The 18,947-nt window shown below is 42.8% G+C and overlaps 1 protein-coding gene across 1 annotated transcript in view; it reads right to left on the bottom strand.

Annotated features, from left to right (window-relative positions):
- Positions 1 to 4,790: 4,790 nt before the first annotated feature.
- The window catches only part of VEGFD (vascular endothelial growth factor D), a 56,419-nt gene continuing 42,262 nt past the window's right edge, over positions 4,791 to 18,947 (bottom strand). The window contains exons 4-7 of the mRNA XM_032773750.2: positions 17,995 to 18,143; positions 17,224 to 17,321; positions 6,994 to 7,189; positions 4,791 to 5,456 (exon numbers count right to left, since the gene is read on the bottom strand). Of these exons, the coding sequence (XP_032629641.1) occupies positions 5,330 to 5,456; positions 6,994 to 7,189; positions 17,224 to 17,321; positions 17,995 to 18,143 (570 nt within the window). The 3' untranslated portion in view covers positions 4,791 to 5,329. The remainder of the gene's footprint in view (positions 5,457 to 6,993; positions 7,190 to 17,223; positions 17,322 to 17,994; positions 18,144 to 18,947) is intronic.

The raw sequence follows: 18,947 nt of genomic DNA, 5'->3' as shown, positions 1-18,947 counted from the left end.
TAGGTGAGGAATCCTCACAAGTCTGAGGTGGAGGAGATGATGTACAGACTGTGCCCATCCTGTGCCTCATGTTCTACTTGCAAATCCCAAGCTCTACATGGTCTCCAGAATGGGCCAGGGAACAAATACGACAGAGCTGGAGATCCACAAGTGGAGAGGACATGAGGGACAGGGATAGATACTGCAATATTGTTTAAAAGACAATAATCTTTTAATGATCTCTCAGCTTTCTATTGCGTATTCCATGTGCTGCAGGCTCTTCTACAAGTATACAGAATATGGATTGGTTTGAAATAAGTAGGTTATTTATCCTTACCAGATTTGTTTGGCGTTCTTCATTGTCACCTCCTCAGGTAGGCAGAACACATGCCTTTGTCTCTCCAGAATTTAAGTACATTTTTCATTAACGGACAATACTTTTCTGACTGTTTCAAAGGTGGGGGCTGCATCAGTGTTGAAGCTTTATTATGTTTCTCATTCAGTCCAAGAAAAACACATGGAAGATGTGAAAAGGTTAGTCCGTAATAACTGGTGTTCTAATCAAACTTCATATGGGCTTTATGAGGAATTAGCCATTATTATTTAAATGTATTGAATCTTAATGTATATATTAGTGTATAGAGGAGAACTCAAAAGGCCAGAATCCAGATGTAGACAGTTCTGATTATGTAAAAATTATGACATACTATAACAAGAAAGTTTAGAATTCTTACTCTGGTTATGAGATCTGTAGATCAGGTCCATATGTTTGAAAAGCAATGCAGTCTGAATACAGTAATAAAAGGCATGTCACATTTCAGACAAGAGATGTTCCTCTGTTCAAGCAACCTTTTTGCAGTTGAAGTCTTTTAGTCATTGGTCAAGAGCTAATGACATCAATTAAAATACAAATCTGCCATCAGTTTTACATGCCTCACTTAAGTCTTCTGCATTGTTATTTTAAATCTCTATTATGAAATCTGAAAAACATTTTATGATATATTGGCATGAAAGTTGATACATAAAAAGCATTTATTTTTTATGTTACATTAAAGATTTCAAAATGGATCATTTCCAGTATCTGTCAAATAAAATATCCTCAAAGGGTTTGGGTAAATCCTCATCAAACTCTTGTCATTACATATCTGCTTGTGTTTCCATCTGCAACAAAAGATCCTGTCAGTGTTTTCCTTTTAGTCCCTGTTTTCCACACAGAGGTTTTATGGTCCTTTCCATGGTGTTTGCAACACCCAGACTGTCTTGTGGCTGTAATAATCAAGAACATCCCACAGAACTGGCATTTGCAGTGTTATGCTTAAACTCTTCAGCTTTTCCACATACTGCTGTTATGTGGCATGTTATGAATTTCCAACACATGCTCCAGTTTTGTTGTTTCACATGTAGGATAGCATTATGGAAAAGGACAGCTTCCAGCAGCACAAACACTGACACAGGGCCTTGGCGGCAGAAGATCTGCTAGGGCAGGAATATATTGTAGAAGAAATAAGCTGCCATCTCCCTTGTGCTGGAAGGACAGGCATGAGCCAGCACCACTCAAACAGTAGGCTGTGGTGACAAGGGATGTAGGAGAATGGATGTGCTGATTCGGTGCATCTTCCATCAGCAGGGTTCCCATTAAATCTATCCTTTTGCACCATAGAAACCCAAGGGAGGCCAGTGCTGGCACATGGTGCTCTTTCAGGTGAATCTCCATCATGCCATCGGGGCCTAGAAGATTCAGGGATTTTTTGCATTCCTGCACCAACTGTACGGAATCTGGCCAATGGTATACATGAGAGACAGGAAAGAAACTTTGGTAATGTCAGCTTTGATACTATGTATTATGAAGGAATGGGGAGGAGGGACAAGAAGGCAGCCCTGATTCTGCAAAGACTTATGCAAGTGCTTAACTTTGCACACTGGGTGTAGTCCCATGGAAGTCAATAGAATGACTCAGAACTGGTAAAATAAAGCACATGCATAAATCTTTGCAGGATCATTTTTGTATGATTATTTTTTAAGAGTATCATTCCTTGTGATTACATAATAGCAAACCTAATGTTAACAAGGCCTCTTCCTTGTCAGTTAGGCATAGAATTGTACTGCCTGACTTTTTAAACAATCATTCAGCTGCGCAAACAAAGCTATACTAACAAAGTTTTGTGCATTTAGATCCTAGCCCAAAATGGGAGGCAGCATGGTGTTCAGGAAGTGCAGTTTCTCTGACAGCTCTGAAACATATTGGGGAAATGTACAAGCTACAATAACTGTTGGACCAGTGCAGCATACTCTGCCAGCAAGTCCAACCAAGGGGCTGGATTTTGAGCAAACTGGAGGGGTGGCATTCTTCTATTGCCTCGAGGAACCTGCAGAAGGGGCCAGTACAACCTGTCCCATAACAAATGTGTATGAACTTGAAGTCTATCAGGGAGAAGAGAGTACGCCAGGAGAATCCACAAGTGCACCAGCAATAGCCAGATGACAGAGGGTCTGGGAGTAACTGTTTAGAACATTTGTCTAGGGCCAAGTCCAATATCCCGTAGTCAAATAAGACTCTCATTAAAGCAGTGGCACTAGAACATTTTTAATAGTGGGGGTGCTGAAAGCCAGCCCCCCTACCACCATCCACCCCCATCCCTCAGAGCTGAGGCCGGGACTGCAGGTGTGCAGGGCCATCAGCCGGTATTCGTGGGGTGCTGCAGCACCCTCGCACTGCTAGTTCCCACACCTATGCGCTAAAGTTAATGGGAAATTTGCCCAATTACTGAGTAAATACTGCAGGATTTGGCCCTTTTCTTTTTAAAGAAATCCTGTATAAATCCAGAAAATAATGCTCAGCCCACACATTATAAAGATTTGTTTCTTTCCTTATGTCCAGCAGTCCAGTTTTGTTTCCACTGTTCCTCCTGAGCGTCCATCTTCTGAAAATAGCATATGGAAACAGAGAATTTAGAACTGGAAAAGACCTGTTAGGTCATTTAATCCATCCCACTGCCAATGTAGGATTGTTCCTTACAGTATTTTCTCCAGACTTGTCCAGTCCAGGTTTAAATGACTCATATGATTGGCATGGCTGGCAAGTTTGTAGAAATTTTGGTGATGCCCAGAACCGCCCCCCAACTCTGCTCCCCTAAAGTCCACCCCCACCTGCCTAAGGCTCTGGGAGGGGTTTGGGGGAGGAGGTCTGGGGTGCAGGTCCTGGGCTGGGGATTAGGGTGCAGGAGGGGTGCAGGGTGCAGGCTTTGGGATGGAGTTTGGTCGGGTGCAGAGCTCCGGGCTGGGCAGGGCAGGGTGGCAGGTGAGGGCGGGAGGTTCGTCTTTGGACGGATTTGGTGCAGGCTCGGGGCGGGGCATGGGGGGTAGGAAGGGTGAGGGGTGAGCGCTTGGAGAATTTGGGAGGGTGGGGAAGGGTTGCTGGAAGGAGGGGCACGCTCTGGGAGTCGGGGTGCAACGCTCTGGATGGGGAGTTTGGGGATAAGGGATTGCGAGGTGAGAGCTGTGGGGCAGGAGGAGAGTGGATTCATATATGCAGACGGGGAGCTCAGGCTGGCAAGGGTTGGGGGGTGGAGTGAGGCTGTGGACTGAGGATGAGGGGTCTTGCTGCGGGCAGGCTGCGAGGATTAGGGTGCGGGTGGATTAAGGACGTCTGGCAGAGGCAAGGATCGGTGCACGGGGGATAGACGTAGTGGATAGAGGAATCATGCTGCGGGGGGCTCAGGGCGGGGGGGCAGAGGATTAGGCTGGCAGGATTGAGTCGGCTGGGCCTCAGAGTTAAGTGGGGGGATGAGGCTCTGGCTGAGGTCAGAGGATAGGGTTGCGGAGGCCTTGAGCTGGGATGAGAGTTCATGTCGGAGGGGGTCTAGGGCTGGGGCAGAGGATTACGGTGTGGGGGAATGAGGGTTGGGGCTGAGGATGAGAGGTTTATGCTGCGGGGGGGCTCAGGGCTGGGGCAGAGGATTAGGGTGCAGGGGGATGAGGGCTCTGGCTGGGAATGAGGGGTTTGGGGCATTGGAGAGGCTCAAGGCTAGGGCGGAAGGACAGGGTAAGGGCAGCCTGCCTTGCCATTAGTGAATAGTGGGCGCTAGGACCCTGGGGCAGCAGACTGCAGTTCTGCTGGGATCGCTCTACTTCAGGAGCAGAAGCAGGCAGGGGAGAGGCACTGCGCTGCTTTCTGTCAGGCAGGGACGCAGCGGGGTTGGTGGGCGAGACACACGGGGGCCAGGGCCTGATCCAGGCAGGGCCGAGGGAGAGACCCAGCTCCAAATATTGTTGGAGCCGGACCCCCAGCCCTGAATATTCCTGGTGCTCGAGCACCGCAAACATATATAACCTGCCGCCTATGGTGATTGGCTTCCCAGCCTCTTCCCACACTTGACTTGCATAATGCTTCATTGCTCAGGTCATATGTGGGTGAAGTGAATTCCCTCCTAAAGAAGATACCCTCTATTTCCATAGCATCACAGCCTAAAAGTAAAACAAGCCCTCAACAGAATTTGACTTCCCAAAAATCTCTGGGGATATTTTGGTAGCTGTTTGAGTGTCACCTCTGTAGGGCACCAACACCCCACAGCAGGAGCCAAAAAAACCCCCAAAATTGAAACCTATCACCTGTGTGGAAAATGAAATCCTTTATTCGAACTACTGTGACAACCAGACTTACCACGGGTCCTGACTTCAAGCTAGGTGTGGACTGGGGTCAGTTCCAGAGGGGACAAACCCAATGAAGCCACAGCTTGACCCTTTTATGGGGTGGGTTTGTTTGCTTTTGTTTTGTCTGCATTTATTTGAGGTGACATAGAATAATAAACAGCTTGAATAACTGAAGTATTTATTTTCTTATATACATTTAAATATGGCACATCTGACAGTAGTTGTACGATAAACTCAAAATGATAATCAAAGCTGGACAGTAGATCAAATCATTCAGTGCTGAGCATATTAGAAGCCAAATCCTGTACACTGAAGCTTTGAAGAATGTTTCACCAAAGAGATGCACTAGCTAAGGATTCAGAGACTATTTAGTTCAAATTCCTGAACTGCTGGATGGTGACGTTCACTCTACTACACATATACCAGTCTTATCCTCCATATAACAGTGTTGAGTTGGCTCTTTAAACTCTTCCTTTCCTACAGCTGATAATCTTTCTACTGTAGTTATCCATTAGAAGACAGCTATCAATGACCCAGAGGGTCCACTAATAGTTAGTGATTAATCTAATAAATAAATGCAGACTGAATTCATTCTTCTGCGATTAATGTGGAAGATGTCCCATGTTTACTAATGATTTAAAAGTCAGTGACAGCTACTTCGCAAAGCAGTGTGTTTTTGGGAGAGAGGAGGAAAGCTAGATCAAGGATTTTCTTTGCTTTGAGACCCATGAGAGCTTCTCTTCTCCTTTGGACAACGGCAATGCTTTGTACACACTGGCTTTGCAGTTGAACACGTTCTGGGTTGGAATGGGCACTTGTCCTCACAACTGTTTCATAAAGAAAGAGAGAGAGAGAGAAGCATGATAATGTGATAGCTCTCCACTTGTATATCCTTCAACATTTTCAGCATCTTAGCATATTTACCCAAAATGTAATGCCCTTGCATGGGAGGAGACTGGGAAGGCATGGAATGGATAGGTCCAGTAGGTCCACATGAAAGGGGAAACCTAGATAAAGAGAGACATCTGCGTGGAGGATTTCCCCTTTCACACCATTCTGCTGACATCCTTTCTCTTTAACCACGTCTTGCCATTGCCTGAATTTCCCAGCAGTTGCACAGTAGCAGCCCTAGAGTGCCCCCAAGTTAATGTTGCTTTAAAGAGTAATTTCTAATCATATTCAGAAGTGGAAACTCAAGGACCCACCAGATGGCAACGCTGAAGAGAGTAGCTGTTTCCTTGCTTCATGCCCTCTTGACCTTCAAATCCTGCAGAGTACTCACATTACAGAGCTCCAAAAGAGAATCCCAGGAGGGGGAGCAATACTGTGGAGCTAGCAGTTCCCCTGCCTCCTTCTGAGCCCCCTTCAGATCAGTGAAGGGGCTGCTCTAGTTCAATGTCTTTTAAATTATGTGAATGCAGTGCTTCTGAATGGGAACGGTGCTGAAGTGATATCTTTGCAGATGAAGCACTCTACTTATCCACAGGATAGGACAGATACAACACAGACAATGCAGGCTTCCCCGCACAGCCTCAAAGTATCTCAGCCCTGACCTAGAGGGTCTATCTCTATGCATGAAAGGATAGTTAATTTCCCACCCCATTAAGTCCTTGAGTACTCTGCTGAGGGGGTGAGAAAATATGCTCATTTAATGGTAGGCATTATGTGATGATGTTTTTTGTCACATGGACACCTGTTCACTATGAATTATACCGAGACAAATAACTTATTTCCCAAAGGCCACTGCACAGCAGTCAGATGGTAATGATTGTCAGTCACAAGGGACATGGACTGAATCTGAACCACCTGGAAATGAAAGGCTCCAAATCCCACCATAAATCTTCTGGGACATACACTGTCTTCAGATAAGATAGTTAAAGCAATAGTTCCCCAAATATTACAAACAAATACGTCTCTGTGGACGAAGGTGCTTAGAAACTACATAACAAATATTAGCAACTCCTCTTTTCACTTAAGTAGCACCTATTGTCCAAGGGTCTCAAAGTACTTTAGCTAAACAAACCTCAGACCTTCTATGAGGTAAATATTGTAAGTATTATTTCCATTTTACTGATAGGTTAAGTGACTTGCCCTGGGTCACACAGTGAGTAACTGGGAGAGTTGAGAATAAAACCCAGGGTCTTAACTCCTTGTCCTCGAGTTTCATCAATAAATGACATTATATCAATAGATTGGGACTGCGAAGAAAACTGGCAAACACCTTAAAAAACAACTACTCCCAAAACTACAAAAGTAAATTGTATTTTCCAAGTTCATATGTATTGCTTAATTGAAAAAGAACATGGTTTTCAGGAGGCTCAGCTATGTTAAGAGGTGTGAAATTGAAAGGAAAGGAACACTTACCTGCAGGTTTCTGCATGAAATATCTTGTGTTTCTGAGAGCAGCTCTCCTGGCTCTCGCTACACAAATAGCAGCTGCAGTTCTCTTTATTTTGGAAAAAATCAGTGGGACATTTCCATCTACAGATACATTCACAATTATCTTCATCAAATTCCATATGTGGTCCACACTTAGCCAGCTCAGCAAGAGGAGGGAGTCCTGTAAAAACAGACAAATCTTTTGGCAATAAGGTCTGTATGCCCAGATTCTGCTTTAGATTATATGACTGTATGTGTGGAACTTCTATTGAAATCACCAGGATTTATGCATGTGTACATGAAGGAGGAATCTGGTCCTTAGAATTTCTATTACGAGTTAATATGCTGGATGAGACCACTACCAAACTGAAGAGAAGATCGGGATGATTTCCCTGCCTCTGACGGAGCTATACTGCTACATCACCCTCGAAAGAGACAACCTCCCCTGGGATGCCTACAAAAAATATTTGCGAGGAGCTTTTTTATTTTTGGAATGCAGCAGATTACACCAAATGGCAGGTATTTAAAAAAACCAAACATGTATCCCATACAAAGTACAAACAACATACACACAACATTGTGGGTCTCAATCAATGTACTCAGTATATTTGTTCAGAAACAAAGTATAAAACAATTCTAGCAAGGTACAACCTAGTTTAAGTCTGTTTGCTAAGCAGCACACATTCCCTTCTTGGTTAATATGGTTAGGGCAGTGAGAAAACATTTTGTTTCAATGATAAAAGCAGAAAATAAATGTTTGTGCTCCTCAGTACCTCACCCTTTCTCTGCAAACATGCACATCCTGGCATACCATGAGATTTATCATGACAAAAGGTAAACATTTTTATGAGAGCCCTTAGTAAAGTGTTGGCAGCACACTCTGGTTAAAGGTCATAGCATACAATGTGTCAATGGAATGGTAATTTCCTGTAATTTTATAAATAGGTCTTGGATTTAACCTATGGAATGTGAAATTTAACCTATGACTATGACCTCTGGAATCTGAGCTCTGACCTCAATGGCCAGAAAGGATATACCATACTCATTATTTGAGGGAAGCCTCCATCGTTGTTAGCTTAATACCAGAAATTAACAGCCAAACAACATAAAAAGCAAATACAATCTAAAGATACTAAAATCTGCATAGGTTCTGTACTAAGAGGAGGCCCTGAGATATAAATCTTGGTATCAGAGGCCTGGTATGAGGCCTAAGGCCTGAACTAAAGTAATGGTCAAGACTTTGCTAACATAAAGCAAAGTGAAGCTCTTGGAATTCTGGGTTGAATCATTATTTGTCACGGGTGGTTCTGGGTAAATGTCGTCAGTCATTCCTTCCTCCGGGAAAACATCAGCTGACAATCCTTTCACGCCGTTTTTCCTGGATTTGCCCTGGCAGACGCCATAGCACGGCAACCATGGAGCCCGTTCAGCTTTTTTTTTTTTCCGCACCGTATGTGTACTGGATGCCGCGGAGAGAGAGGCGATACTCCAGCGCTACACAGCAGCATTCACTTGCTTTTGCATGATAGCAGAGATGGTTACCGGTCGTTCTGTACCGTCTACTGCCGGAGAAAACTGGCAATGAGATGACGGTTATCTCTCCCCCTCTGTACTGTCCGCTGCTATCATGAGTGCCCCTGGCTGAAATCGGCCGGGGGCGCAACGCAAAAGCAAAATTGGGATTGACTCACTTGGGACTGAGTCAATCCTCTCCCTTATGGTTTCTAAAATAGAGTCAGTCCTGCCTAGAATAAGGGGCAAGTGTATTAGAGGACCAGTGTATCAGAGCACAGCTGCTCCGTGTCAGTATTCACAGGGGTGCCCCTGCAACAACCCCACCCGTTGCTTCCCTCCTCCCCCAACCTTCCTGGGCTACCGTGGCAGTGTCCTGCCCCATTTGTGTCATGAAGTAATAAAGAATGCAGGAATAAGAAACAGAGACTTGTTTAGTGAGATAAAATGAGGGGGAGGCAGCCTCCCGGCGCGCTATGATAGTCCAGGCAGGACATTAAGCTTTACACAGGAAGGGAGGGGGCTGATGGAGCTCAGCCCCAGTTGCTGTCTATGACAGACCAGGCAGTTACCAGAATCTTTTCTGTACACAGGAAAGGGAGGGGGAGTGAACTGGAGTCATTGCTATTTTGAAGCTGGTTATTAGCCAGCCTGTCCTATCTACTGGGAGTAACCAGCAATGTTGGCCTCGATGTCACGGGTTGAGATATTCGATGAGGACGGTTACTCAGTCATATTGCACCGTCTACCACCGGGGGGGGAGGGAGAGGAGCGATACTGCTCTTCACTGCTGCAGCATCGCGTCTACCAGCAGCATTCAGTACACATAGGGTGACATTGAAAGAAGTCAAGAAATGATTTCTTTCCCTTTTCTTTCACGTGTGGTGGGGGGGAAACTGAGGAGCTATTCCCTGAACCACGCCAGACACTGTGTTTGAACCTACAGACATTGGGAGCTCAGCCAAGAATGCAAATACTTTTCAGAGACTGCTGTGGACTGTGGGATAGCTGGAGTCCTCAGTACAGTACCCTCCATCCATGAGCGTCCATTTGAGTCTCTGGCTTCCCGTTACGCTTGTCACGCAGCGCTGTGTATCCTGGAGATTTTTTTTTCAAACGCTTTGGCATTTTCGTGTTCTGTAACGGAGCTCTGATACAACAGATTTGTCTCCCCATACAGCGATCAGATCTAGTATCTCCGTACGGTCCATGCTGGAGCTCTTTTTGGATTTGAGACTGCATCGCCACCCGTGCTGATCAGAGCTCCACGCTGGGCAAACAGGAAATGTAATTCAAAAAGTTCGCGGGGCTTTTCCTGTTTACCTGCCCGCTGCATCCGAGTTCAGATTGCTGTCCAGAGCGGTCAGTGGTGCACTGTGGGATACCGCCCGGAGGCCAATAACGTCGATTTCCGTCCACACTAACCGTAATCCGATATGTTAATATCGAATTTAGCGCTACTCCTCTCGTCGGGTGGAGTACAGAAATCGATTTAAAGAGCCTTTGTACAAGGTGAGAGGCAGCACCTTACTACATAGAGGGGTTGTACCTTGCTACGCAGAAGGGTCGCACCTCAATACGTCAGAAGTGATGTGTAACTTGTTTGTACCTGTGTAAAAGAATGCATCCCTAGGGCGGTGTCTTTGTCCAGCCGAGGGGGCAGTGGAAAGTCCTGCCACTGACTGAGCTGAGTCCATTGCCAAGAGGCACTTTATCGTAGTATGCCCTGAGTTAGACTAAGAAATCTACAGGTAACTATCATTGTGTCCATACGGCAATAAACCTGGATGACGTCCCTTTGTACCTTACTAGACTCTGTGGTCATTGGGGGTTCTCTTTGGGTCTGCTGTGTCAGCTATCTGCAGAGCTGGGGGAGCACACAGAGGGAACACAAGCACGCAGCCGAGTAGTACCAACATTGAACAGAGCAGAGCACCACATCGGTAGCATCTGACAACACTGGTGACCCCGACCTCTGATCTGGTGAGTAAGCGAACCTGCCCGTGTGAGAATCGCAATCTAACATGGCAGAAAACCTTCAGCTAGGGAACCCCCTGATCCCCTCTCTTATGATCCCCCGGAGTTTGATAACTCTTGGACCCGATGGATTGCCAGTAAAAGGGGTCCATATGAATTTAAAAAAGAGAGTGGGGAAACATGGATTGGCATATGTAGAGCGATGGTAGAAACTGAGGTTCTCAGAGATGGTAATAAAAGTAAAAAAGCAAGAATTTTGCAATTAATGTCTATGGCAGTGAGATGGGTTAGATGGCATGCTGGCATGCTGGCCAAACAAGTAACAGAAAAAACAGGAGAAGTAGAAGAGGCAACCCGGGCAGTCGAGCACTGGAAAGCCCAAGCTCTTTTAGCAGGGCAACAGGCAGTCCAGACTCATGATATGCTCGAGCAAGTAAAGCAGGAAAATAAAAAATTGGAGACAGCTGTAGAAAACTTACAGAAGGAAAATAAAAAATTGGAGACTGCTGTAGAAAACCTGCAGAAGCAAAAAGTGCCGTCCTCTGGTGTTCAACGCACTTCAAGTGCTGTTACGGTGCCTGAAGAATGGGGACAGAAGTGGAAAAAGGTGGCCCTAGTAAAATTAAAAGATGAAATGGGGTCCACTGCATTGCAACCATCACCTTATGATAAAAGCTGGGTTCCAGTTAAACTTAAACCGGAACCTAGACTGGTGCCTGTCAGAACGGGACAAGTAAGTGCACAGAAGGAAAGAGTAGCAAACAATACTCTCATTGAACTGGTAAATCAAATGAAGGAAAAAATGGAACAGTTCACAGAGCACATTAGGAGACAGGAGCTGCGACTCAATCGCAGAAGAGTAAATAAAAAAGAATTTCAAAGTAAAAAAACTAAAATTAAGTGGGTTGACACCTAGAATTGATGCATTAACATATGGAGTTGCCCAAAAACAGTTAACTGCAGCAAAAAAGGGCACCCCCACCATCCATTTGGCAAGCACACAAAAGCAACAGACACTGGGGGAACAAATTCAGGTTTTACAAGAGCAGGTAACTACTTCTCTCAGAGCCAGGATAAAAACCAGGGGCACAGTTCCCAACTGTGCAGGTTCCCAATTGCTTTGACCCACGGAACCACACTCCGCGCTCATATCTAAAAATAGAACCTTCTTTCTCAAATATTTGTACATACCAGTTAAGTTTTGTCCTTTATATGTTTTCTCCGTTTGCTAAACTTGCTGCTGCTGCTGCCTGTATTTTTAAATACCCTGATAGAGTTAATCTCTCTTGGCTCAGGTCTCGCTACCTTCCTAGCTTGCTCTTTACCCACCCCCCTCCCTATTTTCCCCTGCCTCTCCTCACTTCTTCCCTCTCTCTTTGTTTTGAAAGTTAAAAGTTATAGTTTTTACAGAAACCTCCAAAAGATAAAGCAATTGAAAACAGAACAAAACAAGAAACAAAAAGAAAACAAGGTAAAAACTTTAATATTAACATTATTTTTTTAAAACTCATGCCTATATGGAAATAAGAAAACCCATGTTTCAAAATTATTACTGAGATTGTATGTGGGTGGGCTATAGGATTAGAAGGCGTGTATGCGAACGGGTCTGGATTGACATTATACATGTTGTCTAGACTCTTGGCCAACACATTCATCTATCTTCTCTCAAGCAGATGAATGATCTTCTTCCTGCTATTAACATTATTTTTTTAAAACTCATGCCTATATGGAAATAAGAAAACCCATGTTTCAAAATTATTACTGAGATTGTATGTGGGTGGGCTATAGGATTAGAAGGCGTGTATGCGAACGGGTCTGGATTGACATTATACATGTTGTCTAGACTCTTGGCCAACACATTCATCTATCTTCTCTCAAGCAGATGAATGATCTTCTTCCTGCTTAATAAAGGAAGGAAACAATGCGGATCCCATTGGAGAAACACCACAAACAGAGTTATAACACAAACCATAACCACCCCCCCAAGTACATTTGGCAATGTCCTTTTCCCTTAGGGTCTTAAGTCCAATCACTCCAAAGTCCAACAACCCAAAAGTCTCTGGTCAATGCCACCACAGAATTCAAGGGTCTATCTGTAGAGGTCCCTCCCCCCAGCCTGGGTGAAAGGGGGCACCTTACGTGGTCCAGGGCCAACTGCCCTGCCTCTCCGTGGGTTCTGCTTCCGCCTTCTCCCACGAACTGCTCCGCCTTACCGGCCGCTCCACTCTGCTCCTCGGCCGTCCTCACAAACTGCTCCGCCTCCACCAGCTGCCTCGTGAGCTGCTCCAGTTGGTCCCAGCAAACTGCTCGGCTCCGCTCGCTCTGTGGGCTGCTCCACACGCCCCACAGCTACTCCGCTCTGCCAGCCGCTCCATTCCACCAGCTGTCCTGTGGTCCGCTCCTGCCATCCCCATAAACTGCTCCACTCCGCCAGCTGCTCCGTTCCACAGTATAGCTTCAGGCTCCCCACTAGTTCGCACACAGTACTCAGTACTCCCAGCTCAGTAATTTCAGCTCTTTTGTGATCTCAGCTCAGCACATAGTAGGGGAGCCCAGTGCTATTGCACCATTAGCCCAAAGTGAGTTCAGCTCAGCAACCTGTATCTAGAGTCTTAAGGGAATAAAAAAAAATCAACTCTGACATTCCACAGTGGAGAGAGGAGGAGGTGCAACTGATGCTTCTAGCTCCACAAGGAGCCTGCACCACCAGGCACAAAGTACCTGTCCCCAACCTCTCTCCCTTCACAGGGTTTTGGAACCCATGTCCCTTGTCTAGCAAGTACCACCCAACTGAGGTTGAGTCATTTCTGCCACAAAGCACCCACAGCTCGGCAGTCTGGGATGGGTTAGGCGTGCCTATGCAATATTTGAGATTTTGCATTCCAGACATTCTTTCCACACTTCCCATACTTCACCACCAGATGTCGTTAAATATAAAATAATGCAAAATTCCTTGTTACCAAATTAATACAATACATTTGGCAAATATTAATATATTTTTTATCAAATTTATGTTACAAGTTTTAAATAAGGTAATAACTGTTTGTTTAAATGTTTGACCCTTTTACTTTTTATTTTTGGTTGTGTTATTTTGTATAGTTATGAATAGAATTCTGGCGCCATTTGTTTTTAATTGTAAGTTTGTCCTGTATGTCATGTGTGTGTCTTGTGTTTATGTGTGTGTGTCACGTGACTATTTTTTAAAATTATTTTTATTTTGTTGCAACAAAAGTCAATTTTATACCCTTTTTTTAAAAAAATATGTAGATGTGGTACCACACTATTTTAAAATCGTGGTTGGGGTATAATCATAGTATTAACAACACTATTTTTTTGTGCAAAGTTCAAAAATGTTTCAGTTACAAATATATATACATATATTTCTGCCTCAGCAAATAATGCAATTGCAAACAAAAAGAATTTTCTTTTATCAATCACAGTTTTGTTTTTTAAGTTTTTTTTTAATTTGTTAGTCAAAGAAAAAATGTGAGGGGAAACCTCATCATTAAGGTAAACACAATATTAACAAAATATTAATTTGTTTGCACTTTTAAATATAGTTAAAAGAATGTCATAACCAAAATGTTTAAAATAACAATTTATGCATAAAGCTAACCAAACAATTTCAACAGGTTTCCACATTTTCAACAGGTTTCCACCTTTGGCTCCCAAACATAACAAAGCATCATGAAAGTATACCCTCAAATACCCTTTGGTTTAATGTTATAGTTGATTTAATTTTATATGCTTTTCTTTTGTTATGTTAGGTTAATGGGAAGCAATGGTTGTTAAGGTTTGTGCTTCTAAACAGTTAACAAGAGTGAAGCTGGTATTACAAGCAAATTAACTCTAAAAAGCTAGATAAAATTATGTTACTAACTCTTTTGCTGAAACAAAGTGTTCAGCAAAGGAAAACAATACACCTTCTCATGGAACATTATGAGCATTTATTTTAGCCGTAATGCACCCCAAATGAAAATGAATGTCTATACAACAACTGCAAAAGTACAGCTTTTGTTAGAAAAGGCTCAGTCCCTATTACATTGTTCTTATTACATTGTAAACAAACTAAGTTAAAACTGTGTATTAAGTTTGAGTTACTAAAAACAAACAAACAAACTTTACTATGTTAATTAACAAAAGTTGTTTAAGTTGCATCCCACAGACGAAAGATGCCAGAAAATATCACACCCTGAAGACACCAAATAATATCAGTATACAGTGAAGAAACCTCCAAGCATCAAGAAAAGAAAAATGAAGTGCTTTATAAATAAGAGACTGCTCAAATACACCTCTGCTTACCATATATGGACAATTAAATTAACAATCAGCTAAAAACCATTAGCTGGACCAGAAAAAATATCATTCAATTTCAACTTGGTTACTGTGTAAAAACAAATGTATTATTGCTGTACCACTGTATTATCATTGTACTGCTGCATTATTGCTGTGTTGTAATATTGCTGTACAACACGTGCAATGTGTATAACCTTGCTAAACTGTTTAACCAACCCACAGGTAAAAATCAACAAACGAATGGAAGCAAACAACATGAAGGCAAGAAAAAAAAACTGGTAAAGAAACTAAGTTACATAGTAACTACAAATTGGGTAAACAAATTGCTTGTTAGCACCAGTCATAATTTGGGTCAGTGACACTGCATCCTAAAACAATCTTGTTCAGTGTTTGGATACCAATATTAAATCCTGACACAGCAATATTTGATAAATTGGTTACTGTCCGTTCAGTAGGTTATCTGGAAGACAGCATCCATAAAAAACAACTGAATCTACATCAACCAATGGAACAGAGAAGCTACCCACTTCTGTTTCCTGTCCAGTAAAGCTTACTCAAGGGTGACAACCAGCAGCTAGAGTAACCTATAAAATGAATGGACAGTACTGTGTAGTAACTAATTAGTAGTAATGAAATGCTCCCCATCCCGCTCTCCTTGGGTGATGAATCTTGGCATATATTAATTGGTGTAGATTGTTCAATTTGCTCTTTGCTTTAGCCTCACGGTCTTATTTAAAATTAATTTGTCTAAGCTACTGTCAAACTGCAGCAAATGATTGTTCATTATTGCAAATGTTTGTCTTACATCAGTAAAAGGCATAATACAGTTGTTATTATAAGTCACTCTATTTTTCTTGTTGTTAGCCCATAGCACAAATGGCTAGATGGTAGGTGCAATATCAGTTTGCCTGGTATCCCCTAACCCCTACGCTTTGGTCTTCCCATAAGGTATCAATTACTTAGCATTGATAAAGCCAGGATACCATAGTTGATGGACTAATGAACTGATCCAGGATGACAAATCTGTGTCCCAGTAAAACTGGTTTCTTGTCTATTAATGCTAAGAGAGCATACTAGACAGAAAGAGTTTATGGAGCGATTCAGTTTTAGTTTAGGTCACTGGCCTAGGAATGCAAATGCTTGCCAAATTGCCTTTATTACTGGTTTGTATTCTTTAATTTGTTGAATGTAAGATGATCTAGAAAGGCAAGATTTTCTTCTGTGTTCATGTAGTCCAGGTAGATTAGATTCCCATTATTGCCCATCTGAATATAAATATTGTATGGTATTTAGGGAGATTTTTAATACCTCTCAATATGTTCAAAATTCTTTAGATTTATAGCAGGTTGTTTATTCCCCCCTAAGGAAAGTTTTCAGTTGATGGATTCAACTCTTCTCCACCAAGAAGAGAGGAAAGAGGCAATAGCTGATAATGACCTTATGCTTTTATACAAGTTGGATGCTTTCTTGGAAGTCACTTCTACATATCATTTCTACTAACTTTATTCTGTTCAGTTTGCATCCAGTAGCCTAACGGAGAGCCTTACTCTCACAAGTAGCCCCACTGGCATCATATAGAGTGTGCCCTGGCCTTGCCTGCATACATAACTCTCTCCACGCAGTGGGTAAGGACCGAGGAGAGAGGGAGGGAGTCACAGCTCAACCCTGAGTGCCAACTTGCTAGCCAGGGAACTAGCTGGGCACAAGGGGAAAGAGAACAAAGAGCCCTGTAAAAGGCTCGAGTGAAACATTCCCTCCTTCCCCCACATATGAGGGGAGCACAGGAAGCATTATGCCTCAGAGGGGAGTCTCTGAAGCACATTTCCTCTCAAGTGCAATTTATGTCGAGTCTAGTCTATAAGAATCAATCATGTGAGGAATGGTTTGCAGGATCAAACTCTAGAATCACTGGGCGCAGAAGCCCATACTCAGCACTTTTTTATTCATATAACCCTACTGATTTCAGTCAAGTTTTCTTGTGTGCACTATGTATGAGGGTAGAACGTAGCCCCGAATTTGAGTGATAATATCTTTGCCAATTTATTTTAAACCCAGAAAAACATGAACATTTCTTGAATACAGGTGAATAGATGTGGGATACTGAGTTGAAAGCCCCCTAAACAAACGACTAAGTCATCCGCGTATAATGAAAATGTAGAGTGACTGCCAGCTACATTAATTCCTTCCAGTATATTGCTATTCCTTATTCTCATTGCTAATATGAAAAGGCAAAAATCCTCAGAAGAAAATGAGATGAGGGAACATCATTTGTGTGCGTGTTTACAACTAGAGTATTCTATAATAAGGCAATGCAGTCTATTGATTTAGAATCAAAGAGAAATCTCAGTGAGAAAAAGGACAGAACCTTATCAACCCCCTTCTGATAGAGACAGTAGCTACAGAAATGTCAGCCAGTGATACTACTTTTACCTTCCCTTCTGCCAGGATGTTCTTTATCTACCACGCATTCACATTTGTTGCTGTCCCATATCAAGCCACTGTGACAAAGTTTGTTGGTAAAAGGGCAACTAGAAGGAAAAACAACATGGTCATATATTTTAAAAAAGCTTCACAAGAATTAATGTAATTACTGAAAAAGACTAGTCAGTGAGTTTGCTCAAGACAATTATTTACTGCCAGCCCTGTCAACTGTATTATGGGAAATAATTGCAATAGCAGTGCTTAATTTATGCCAGGGCTTGCTAGGGCTGAACCTCGGCACCTCTAGGCCTGGCAGTTCTTAGCCCGGGTGCCTCTGGGCTTGCCATGTTATGAAAGAAAAAAAACTGCTTGCGCCCCGGCACCTCTTTCATTACAAATTAAGCACTGTGTCATGTTACCCTAGATAGGAACACTGTGGCAGTCTGCACTGACGTCCCAATTCAATGATGCACAAGTTAGGTATGTGCCTAACTTTAAGACTACGAGTAGGTACATTAACTGCAATGGGATTACCCAAGTGCTTCTAGTTTGGTACTTGCTGAATTGTGACCTCAATCTGGCTGCCAAATATGTACAGACTAAACCTTTTTACAGCAGGTTTGGGTTTGGCTCTATAAGTTTGAAGAATACCCAGAATATTTGGAAACTAGTGGGAAAGCAAAAGATGGAAGAAAAGCAGTAGCGAATGACTTAAAACAAAAGAGCTTCCTAGTTAATCCAGTATACTCTGTAATATTTTGTAAAGACAGAGAGCCTTACCCATCCTCCTCTGGATACTGGACAGATCTTCGTATGATGGCATATTGGTGATGCTGAGCAGTTGATAAGCATCTACAACCTGTGTGGTTGGCAATTTTGACTGGCACTGGCTCTGGCACACTTGTCAAAGGAACTGAAATCTCAAAGAGCTAGAAGAATGAAATATGCTGTTCAGTTTCTATTATACACCCAGCATTATTTCTTAAAATCTTTTTAATGCCAGCTTCCTAACCACTGCCATTTCCCCACCACCACCACCCTTCCTCTTTTCTGCTGGTAGCCACCACAGGTTGGACCTAAGTTACCCAAAAGGGAAAATTAAGCAATGCCCACGGAGCTAGGAACTGGTCAGCAAAGGTGACCAGGGCTAACAAAATGATGTATTGTAAACATCATTTACTGAGCAATCAACAGTATGTTTCATGAATGAAGCTGAAAAACATGTAGATGACTGGAACTTGTTTTCATATACATTAGCAATGTAACCTCAATCACTTATATAGAGACTCATTTATCTTGTCTGTCTCAACTTCCAGCGGATTTTTCACCATGAAGACTACAATTTCTCTGTAAAGAAATAAAGAGCTCAGGCGACAATTCTGTTCTCAGTAACACTGATGTAAGTCTGGAGTAACTTCACTGATGTTAGTAGAATGATTCTGGATTTACATGGTCGTATCTGGGAACAGAATGTACCCAAAGGCTTTTGAAAATAGCTATTTTGAAGGAAGTTAAAGGAATGTTACACTCTGCAGAATTGAATAAACTTTAGTTTTTTAACAGACTTATAAACTACTGCTCCAAGCATAACTACATGAATAAATAAATGATTTCTAGCCTAACCCAGACCTCTGAGATGGTCAGACATCTGTGGTATACATATGTAAGTAGAGTCAGGATGAGCTGTACCCTGACATCTGGTGGTGAATTATGGGAAGTGTGGAAAGAATGTC

Source organism: Chelonoidis abingdonii, chromosome 1, assembly GCF_003597395.2.
Source record: "Chelonoidis abingdonii isolate Lonesome George chromosome 1, CheloAbing_2.0, whole genome shotgun sequence".
NCBI lineage: Eukaryota > Metazoa > Chordata > Testudines > Testudinidae > Chelonoidis > Chelonoidis abingdonii.
The sequence above is the reverse complement of the archived record's forward strand: the minus strand, read 5'-3'. Positions and strand labels throughout refer to the sequence as shown.